We start from the raw sequence: 10,455 nt of genomic DNA on the forward strand, positions 1-10,455 counted from the left end.
GAGAATGTTCAAGAGGTAGCAAAAACGTATGAGATTTTCTGAAACTTCAACTAGCTTTTCCTAATATGACTGATAACCAGTCTGTGCAAAGCTTGTTGTCTAATCATCTGAAAATGGCACTTTTAACGGGTGATGATCTACTGTATTGCCAAACATGCGCCAAACTAACTGACTATTATGAGAAAAAAAGTATTTCTGAGGCACCAGTCAATCTAATAATGACACTGATGATCTTCAAACATGACTCAACTTCTGACGGATGCACCAAACTCTTACGAAAGCTCGAAATGGATGAACACTTCAATCTAGCAGACTCTTATAATCTTCATGCAGTAATTGTTCACTGTGATTCTGGCGTTGAATCTGGCCATTATTACGCATTGGTTTTAGTTTGACGATAGTTGTGTCACGAAGTGTTCTGGCAATGTTTTCAATTTCATCAATTTATTGGAGCCTCTGAAGACACCCTACAATTTGTTTTATGAAAGAGATAACTTTAGCTGATCAAGATATTCAGATGATGTGGTGCTACAGGTTTCTCCGGGTTTTCCTGCAGCTGAAAAAAAAAATGCGCCACTGGAATCAATGAATTCGCCCCGGAGCGCCAATTAATTTTTGTTGTTCCATAATTTCATGATTTGTATTACTTTTTTTCACAATTAAATTGATATACCTCTATAATTCTGAATATCCATTTCATTTCTGGACCTACTTCCAACGTGTGATCCCAAGCACAGGTAACTTGACAAATTTCAAACCAGCCCCTTTCATTTATTATATTATGACAGTTACGAGCAAAGTAGCGATCTGGCATGAATTAGGTTGTATCAAAAATTTTGATCATTTTTATAAGTCTTGTTTACAGAATACCTCTGTAATATCTCAGGGCAAATCTTATTCAATTTAATTGAAATAAGCGCCATTTAAATCAGTGCACTTTTGCCGACATAACACAAGTCGATTAATTCCGTTAACATAAAAATTGTGTGTTCGGGATTCGATTATTAGTAAATGCATTTACGATATTCATTATCTAACATGCTTCATACAATAACCATAATTCGTCAACACAATCCTTTCGTCATCGTAATAATGTTATCTTATCGCAAATGTAGTTACCGCTTCACAAAAGTGAATAAAATCATCCAGTTATGTAAATAATGCTCATCAGTGCACGTTCCTTCTTCAATATCGTTATTTTACTGTGAAAATGAGTGAATACAATGATTATAGTGATATTTTAGTAGAAGTTCCTGACGAAGACCTTGAAGAATTGGCCGACATATACAGGAGCCGTAGTTATATGCCCCATGCAAGTAGTCTTTTGAAAAATGGCCACAGATTGAGAAGACAAGGGTGCTTTTTCATTCAATTTCTATCTCCGCGAAATTGTTGGAAAAAAGATGGAACTTTTTTCGCTTTGATGGAGGTATGAAAAGAGTTTCGAGTCAACATTCACACGTGGTTGAATGAGAATGAGAAATGAGAACTGAAAATGAGAATGAGAATTAGAATAAAAATGAGAATGAAAATGAGAGTCAGAATTATAATCAAATCGAAAATGGTCAGTGTTAAATGTTCATATTCAGTGTTTCGGTTAAAATTAATATCGCAAAAACTAACTGCGTTGAAGAAATTCAAAAATGTCAATCCAGTAATTACCCAGTATATCGGGTTAGTCAAATTCAAGTAGATGCAGAGGAAGTAGATGCAGATAAGAGGATGATGGAGCATATTACTGTGATGATTTTGAGTGTTTGAATAACATTCTATTGTAATATTTTCACTTAACAGGTCATCAAAACAGAACATGTGTTGCTACGGCAGATTCTTTACGATTATGGGTTTCTTTCAAACATTGGTGCACTCCATATATGAAATATTGAATCATCATCAGTGTAGGATACTTTGAAACTTCAGAAAACATAACTTTCAGGGTCTTTTTCTTTGTAAGGTGTACCGATTCAATAGATTATCTAAAAGAACAAGTCGTTCAGGCCCGTCTCAAATTGCCTACACTGTAGGTTAATGGAATGACACCTATCAGAAAAAACTACTTCCCTGGCGTTGGATTATATCCGACAGGTGTTAATGCAGGGCTCTTCACAAAAGTGATTCCTGTACACGCTGTTGACACTACAACTGCAGTAATCGATTTTCAATCATTGGAACAAGTATATTTGCAGACAGGTTTCGGGCTATTTGGCCGTCAGTGCGAGGTAGTGTCCATCATCAACATGAAGTCGATAATTTCCCATAATTGGAATTCGAATTCCTTTTAGAGTACCATTCCTCGAATTAGGCTGACGCGAACGACGAATATCATATTTGTCATCGTCCCATATGTTCGTGAACGAGGTAACCAACCGCATATTGGGATTGCCCAATTCCTTAGCCAACAGCCTAGTTCAAGGAATTTGATTTTCAATTTTGGGAAATCATCGACTTCATGTTGATGATGCACACTACCTTGCACTGACGAGAGGCCACATAGCTCGAAACCGGTCTGCTAATGTGCCCGTTTCAATAATTGAAAATCGATTGTATCGCTAACATCATATGCAGGAATTAGTTCTGTGAAGACTCCGGACACTGACAGTGACACCTGTTGGATATAATCTAATGCCATTCGTGGTATCAGTCAGGGAAGTAGTTGTTTTTCTGATATGTGTCAGTCCATTAACCTACAGTATAGGTGAGTTGAGTCTGGCCTGAACGAATTGTTATTATAGATAATTTGATTTACTGCCAGTCTTCAAGTATGCTCCTCTTACTATATGAGAAAATGTTTTCTCATACGATGAGTAGGCTGATTTGGTTATGCGGTTGATTACCTCATTTACGGGCAGATGGATCGATGACAAAATATGTTGTTTGTCGTTCGCTTCAGCCTCATTCGAGGAATGATACTCTGAAAGGAATTCGATTTTTAATTATAAGAAATCATCGACTTCATGTTAATGATGGGCACTACCTTGCACTGACGGAAGGCTAATCAGCCCAAGACCGGTCTGCAAGTGTGCCCGTTCCAATAATCGAAAATCGATTCCGGCAGTTGTATCGCATATGCAGGATTACTTCTGTGAAGTAATCCTGCATATATTGGAAGATCACATTAAAATGTTCAACCTACTTTTCATATAAGAATCTTCGTTCTGAGTTAAGATTATATAAAGAAATAGTCCTACTTATTTTGAAAATTATTGAAATTGAAAAAAAAATATTGTTCATTTTCATTTCACTACCGATTGAATTATAATTATGCAAATTGTAATCATTATAGAAAAAATGCTGAAAATCCTGAAAACACAAGTTCTGAACCATGTTACTTATTTGTAATTGAAAATTGCATGGTTTCATTTGTTAAAATGAAATTCATTTTAACATTTGACTTTGACAATAAAACAAGATATTAAAAAAATCATATGACAGAATGATTTTCTTTAATATATGAAAAGATGATTTTTTTAATATATTGTTTATTATCAAAAATTTCATTTGATGGATGAAATCTCAATTGTTCTCCTTAGTATGTAGATTAACGTAAAATGATCAAATCCTAACTATACTATATATACTATAGGTAATTAAATTTTTTTAGTTTCCACCGTTATATCAACTATCAATCTTTACGATGGACGAGAGTGGTGAAAGTGTATATCAGGGTCTCATGAATACGAAAAGAATAGATTTCAACAAAAATTTGGAATTTGAAGCCATACCCCACATTGTTTATTCCACAGTCATGCGAGTAATTGATGAGAAGAAACTGAATATCGAAAACAATAATCAGTGTTTCATTTATACAGTCCCACAAAAGGTTGCCAGAAACTTTCAAATGAAGTGAGTTACTGAGAATCTAATAGGTTATTAGGAAATATGCAGTAAGGTCTAGAAAATGATTCTCCTTAAGATAGATAGATCATCTTCAGTTTAACCAAATTTAATCATCAAGAATGAACTGAAACCTATCATATATCTTTTCACAAAAATAAGATGGCCTCATTCAAAAATGTTAGTTTTTGTCGTGGTAGAGAAACCATATACTTTTTCTTGTTCAGAATTATTCTTCACGGACAGATGACTAAGATTCTTACACCTGTAGACCGATTGACATTGATGATATATGTCTAATCGAGAAAGAATTTCAAAATGAGATCGAAAAAATCAGTTGACAACTATGTTGAAATAGGTGATGATAATTTCCAATCAGACATCCTGTACACAGTGGACCAAATAGTTACAGCATGTTTTTCGAAAATGTGCATTTACAAAAAGGTGATATAAATTTTCTCCTGTCAAAAATCTCTCATTTTTATTAAAATATTCTCGAGGCACTCAACTCATTTTTTTCGAATGAGATATCAATGGAAAACTTTTTTTTAATAGACACCCTGTATATTCCTGCACATTTCAATACAGCTCGAAATCACCTTTCCAAAATTGTAGGACACTTGATGTTTTACTGAAGTCACCTTTGAAATATAGAACTTTTAGGTTTTTTCATGAAGACTTTGAAACGCACACTTTGATCAAGTAGTTTTTCGGCGATAAAACAGAAAGATATTTTTCAGTAACAGCTATCAAATGTTGAGAAAGCTTTCCATAGCAATAATTAAAACGCATAGTTTCAATAGAACTGATAACAATGAATACTTTATTTACTATTGATAAATGAAACTTCAACAATAATAATGATGAAGATAAAGAACAAACAATAACAGTTGGGTCCTTGGTTGGCTATCCAATTAATATTAAAATTTGCACCCAAAAAATTGGTGACAATTGCAGTGTTGTTAAAAATATATTATCTGAGCTCCATTATGGGCAAATTCATTAACAAGGGGTTCAATATTTTGCCTTAGAATTTCTAAATACCTCTGGGATTTGAAAGTGACATTATAAATAACCGGGCCGATAATTGAACCCCTGAAAACACCTGCCCAAACACTGAATCCATATATTCCTTAACTACTCTTCTCCACAATAGAATGAGAATTTTGTTGTGCCCAAGTATAAGAACTGTAGCGGTAGAAAATGTCGGCACTGTTCACGTAAGCTTCGTCTGTACAAATACATTTTAACGAAAAATCATGCACTTGGTTACAACTTTCCAGGAACCACTGGCAATAAGTCATGCGGCGTTCAAAATTTCTTGGTCTGAGTTGATGAACTCTTCTGGTCCTGTATGGCTTGATAGGTTTTTTAAATCCTCCTAACGTTAGTTCTTGGTAGGCCTGTTGATATTTTCAAATTTCGCGTTGACGTTTTGGGATTATTTTCAACACCTCCTCAAACAACTATTTCTTCCAACTCCTCATTTCAAATTGACCACCATCAAATAGGTTGTGTCGCAATCTTGCGAATATGTCTCTGAAGAGGTGTCTTCTCTCTGAATACTTCTCGTGATACAAATTGCTTGCTGCTTCTGTATTTTCCCGGTTTGTATAAAACAGACTATCGTATCCCATTCTTTATAATTGTTACACTTCATTGCAAATGTGTTTAAAAATTGTACAAAAACCACTAATTGAAGTGCGTCCGTACTTCTTGAATCAGAATTTGACAGCTACCAGTTTTATCGCCGCATCGTCCAAAGCATATTTCATCAAAGTTTGCTTTTCAAAGTCTACATGAAAAAACATATAAGCTCTGTATTTGAAAGATTACTCCAGCAAAACATCAAGGGTGCTACATTTTTGGAAAGGTACTTTCAAGCTCTCATTAAAAAAATAGTTTTCCATCAATAACTATCGATATCTCATCTGAAAAAATAAGTTTTCCCGCCCCATTGAATTCTACGTAAAAAATGTTCTGGAAATGTTTTCATAGAAACACGAAATTTCTGGCAGAAAAAAGTTACAGCAAAAGTTACAACAACAAGCTGTAACTCAAAAACGATTATAGATATGCGGTTTTCAACACCATATAAAAATATCGAAATTGATTCATCAAAATGAGTCTTCTATTCAGACAACGTACCGCACGCTTCGCTAATTTTATAATCGCCATATATGTCCTACCGAGATGACTGCTCGTAAAGTGGTGGTTCGCTGGTTCAGTAAACGATCGACCAACACCTGTATGTTGAAAAAACGCAAGGTCTACCGAATACATCACCGCTGTCTGTGAGAGTGTGCAGGAGAATCCGAGGCAGTCATTTTGCGTCGCTCACAAGAACTAGGCCTTTCGCAGACCACAACCTGTCAAATTTTGCGTCGTGATTCGACCCTGCACACCTACAAAGTTCAACTGACCCAGAACTGAAGGATGGTAACCGGCCATAGACAACGACGTGTGTTTTCTAAATGGACTCTGGAGCAGATGGCAACTGGTCCTAATTTCCATGAGGCCCTTTTCTGTATGAATGGTGGATACGTGAACAAACAAAATTGTTCGAATCTGGGATGATACCAATCCACATGAGATGCAAGAGCGTTCAATGCATCACTGTTTGGTGTGGATTTTGGTCTGGCGGTGTCATCGATCTAAATGTCTTTGAGAACGACGTTGGCCAGGACATCACTGTCAACGTACTATAGCTAGATGATTACCAACTTCTTTTGGCATGAATTCGGTTATCTGGACACCAACGACCAACAGGACGGCACTTCATGCCACACAACTCATGCCAAGAACGATTTGAGGGCATGGTCAACTCACGTAGAGATGATGTAAACTGGCCAAAAAGATCTTGCGATTTGAACCCGTTAGACTTTTTCTTGTGGGGTTTCCCTGAGTCGAAGGTATAAGCGAATAAGCTACAAACCACATCGGTCCTTAAAGCCAACGTAACCCATGCCATCGGTCAAATTCAAACTAATATATGCACCAAAGTATTGGAAAATTGAACGTCAATGGGTCTTTCAAACTAATGAGAAATTTGGATGACATCTCACACACATTTTCTTTCTTTCAGATTATACGATGGGAATCGTCTAATAAAAGACCTTTTACCTACTTAATATATTCCAAAAAATTAATTTTATCACTGCAACTAATACTTCAAATTCACATATTTTGAACCAATTTTCGAATTTCGCTACTTGTCAGTTGTCAGGGAACCGTTGTCATATATGTTCTCAAACAATAGATCTAAAATTTTCTCATGGTTTCGACTTCGGCATAGTCAAATACCTGAGCTTTTTTTTACACGCTTTACATCAGCTTCACCTTTATGTATGTATGTTTGTTTGTTTGTAACTCTCAAGCTCGAGATCTGTATTTGACAGAATTATCGACATTATTGCTTGACCTATTCGCAGGCAGATGGCGGTGTATGTAACCTCATTGATATATCTACATTATTGCTTGATCTATTCGCGGGCAGATGGTGCTGATCGTAACTTCCTTGATATATCGTCATTATTGCTAGATCTATTCGCGGGCAGATGGCGTTGTACGTAACCTCCTTGATATATCGACATTATTTTACAATTTTTTCTTCATTTAATTAACACGCACGCCTGCTGCCTTATTTGTAACCCTCCTTTGTGCGCCTGCTGTCTTGGGCTTGGTAGCTGATTTTCAGGCTCCCTCTCTTGAATCAGAAAATATCAATGGTCATTTTTCTAAACAGTATACGACCGATTGATCCCAAAGTTTAGATACAATAAATATAGTTCAGAAAGACTAAAAAACATGCTTTTATAGCATACGATACTAAAAAATGAAAAATAAATATAGTTCAAAAACTATAAAACACGCTTTTGAAGAACATCAAACTAAAAAGGTAAAAATATTTTTTTAAATAAGCTCAAAACAATAACGAACGAAAAATACTAGTATCATTGTGAAAAAAGCGTGGGCGCTTGTTGCCACATTTTTTGTATATCAAGCGCCCGTCGCTTTCTTCACAATAATACTAGTATTTTTCGTTCGTTATTATTTCAAGCTCATTTAAAAAAATATTTTTAACTTTTCAGTTCGATGGTCTTCAAAAGCGTGTTTTTTAATTTTCCAAACCATATTTATTATGTTTATGTGAAATTTGTTGTTTCTCTCACACAGAGAATTTATTTTGATTCTTTTTGAGCGACTTCTGACTTCAGAAAGGGAACCAGATATTTCACAAGTCATAGAGAATTCACAACTAAAAATGGTCAAAACAATAATTTAATTGGATTATTCTGGTTGACTATTTGCTTCGAGAACTATTGACTAGTTCGCCTGTTGCAGATGTCCTAATCATCTAGAAATAAGAAGACTCGAGATATCGCAAGCCGACTTCATGAATTCCATCTGGCCCCATAGATCTCCTGGCTCAGAAAAATACGTCACCTCATTGATAGAAACATGCGGTGGCTATGGTTTGTTTATCAAATCCACCAATGAACTTGTTTCTTGGATTTTAAAAAAGAAGTTGGGAGAAATAGGATTACTCCAGACGGTGGATCATCACAAGAGAAAAGGATTTGGATCCATCATTCTCAAGAAGATGAGTAAAGAAGTAGCTGAAGATGGCGAAAATCCCACTGGAATTGTGTCTGTTTCGAATGAAGCCTCAATTAAGTTGTTGGAGAAAGAACATTTTGAGAATCTAGGCTGGTGTTATTATATTAAGGTTAATGGTAAAAAGTAACCACATTTAGTTGAATTCCAAAACCGACATTAAATTTTCATGATCGGTAGTGAGTTCAAAATTTTTTTGAAATAGATTTTTGTTAAAGGATTTGGAAAAGCTGAATACACTTATTTGAATTAATGAATCGAAGAGGTTTTGTATTAAAGTGTATAATATATTAAAATTCTTGCAAAGCGCTTTCGACTTTTGTCATCATCAGTGCTCACTTGTCAGGCAACAGGAAGTATCATGATAAGTGAATTGTACATTGTAATATTTAAATTATATAAAACAAAATAGGCTTATAGCCAAAAAATACATTTTTGGATTCAGGCCATGTGGTTCAGTCAAGATACTTTGACTGAACCACATGGCCTGAATACAAAAATGTATTTTTTGGCTATAAGCCTATTTTGTTTTATATAATTTAAATATTACAATGTACAATTCACTTATCATGATACTTCCTGTTGCCTGACAAGTGAGCACTGATGATGACAAAAGTCGAAAGCGCTTTGCAAGAATTTTAATATATTATACACTTTAATACAAAACCTCTTCGATTCATTAGATTTTTGTTATTGTTTTCCATGATTTCGTATTGTCTAAAAATCTTATTTCAAATCTTCATTGCTCAAATCCTTTTCTATTATTCAAGCTAAGTTTTTGAAACTATGTTTAATCGTATTTTACGGCATGTCCAAAACTCACTGAAGATAATATTATATTTTCCAAGTTGGATTCAAACGACTTCAAATTAAAAAAATTAAAAGCTGTTTCTGGTGGTCACAGAATTTTTTCCTTCTGTAAACAATTCTAGGTGAAGGGAGCAAATGCCTCGCCCCCATGGAATAGATAATTACCGGATTTTTGTGTAACTTAGAAATTATTTTGAAAAAGATAAGATTTATTGTGATATTGTTCTTCATTTGAGATACACAACATCGGTTTTCATTTATTATGACGCACATGATATTGGGATTGTTCAGGTTTGCCCCCTACTTCCATCATACCCCCATTCATTTTGAATAGCTCTCTTTATGGTTGATTACTATCAATAAATGCCAGCATCTTTTTTCTGGAACATGTATCGATTATATACGTTTCCTTATTGCTTTTGCTAAACTGTGTAACATAATGAAATAGTTTAATTGCGGTAAAAAACGAAAGATACGAGTATGTAAATTCAGTTTTCTTCAATTTCAGTATTTGCAGCGCCCTCTCTTATTGTGTAGTGAAAGTTTGTAAATTCGTGAAACAGATTTCTTTCACACTCATGAGCATGTATTATTTTGAATCCAACAAGAAAATTTCAAATTTTATCAGTGATGAAATCGTTGAGTAGCCTATGAAGATATTATTTTCAACGTGAATTGATATGATGAACTTTCAGTATTGTCACAGCGGTTTTAAACTTCCGCACACGTTATAGATTTATATTTGATTTTATAGATTTAGCTCTGCCGGTTTTTCGCAGATTTCTTTGGTGAATTGGGTCATTTTCATTGCCATGCAGACCTACGTACAAAGAATAGAACATAAAGCGAAACTGTTTGAACAGCCAAAAGCCAACCAATGAACTTTATAAAAAGTGGATACATTTCTTGAGACTTGTCGAATTTTATTTTGCGAAGAAATTATTTTATCTGTATGATTTACATTAACAATATAGCAGCCAATAGCAGCCATAGTTCGTCGCGTATTTCTGATATGTACCGCTCTTGGTGGGATCAAATGTGCGACATTACACCAAAAATATTTCTTAACGTCCAAAGCTACTTTCAATGAAACCTCTCACAGTACGAAAGCAACATGACACAATTTCAGATAATTATAATAATAATAATATAAGTTTATTCAAATAACCGATAAAAATATGAAAATCATCAAAT

The 10,455-nt window shown here is 34.7% G+C and overlaps 1 protein-coding gene across 1 annotated transcript; it reads left to right on the plus strand.

Annotated features, from left to right (window-relative positions):
* Nucleotides 1–1,132: 1,132 nt before the first annotated feature.
* On the plus strand, nt 1,133–8,689 carry LOC111515057 (uncharacterized). The gene is made up of 3 exons (XM_074186801.1): nt 1,133–1,429; nt 3,602–3,843; nt 8,179–8,689. The coding sequence occupies exons 1-3, from the start codon at nt 1,211–1,213 to the stop codon at nt 8,579–8,581; spliced, it is 864 nt and encodes a 287-aa protein (XP_074042902.1). The 5' UTR covers nt 1,133–1,210; the 3' UTR covers nt 8,582–8,689.
* Nucleotides 8,690–10,455: the final 1,766 nt, after the last annotated feature.

Source organism: Leptinotarsa decemlineata, unplaced genomic scaffold (genome assembly GCF_025532065.1).
Source record: "Leptinotarsa decemlineata unplaced genomic scaffold, Ldec_3_MD MMD2_P_RNA_scaffold_11, whole genome shotgun sequence".
NCBI classification, from domain to species: Eukaryota; Metazoa; Arthropoda; class Insecta; order Coleoptera; family Chrysomelidae; genus Leptinotarsa; species Leptinotarsa decemlineata.

Excerpts from the sequence above, each read along its gene's own strand:
- LOC111515057 (XM_074186801.1), top strand. The coding sequence starts at position 1,211 with ATGAGTGAATACAATGATTATAGTGATATTTTAGTAGAAGTTCCTGAC. Across the intron at positions 1,430-3,601 it reads CTTTTTTCGCTTTGATGGAG|TTTCCACCGTTATATCAACT; the intron begins GTATGAAAAGAG and ends AAATTTTTTTAG. Across the intron at positions 3,844-8,178 it reads GCCAGAAACTTTCAAATGAA|ATGTCCTAATCATCTAGAAA; the intron begins GTGAGTTACTGA and ends CGCCTGTTGCAG.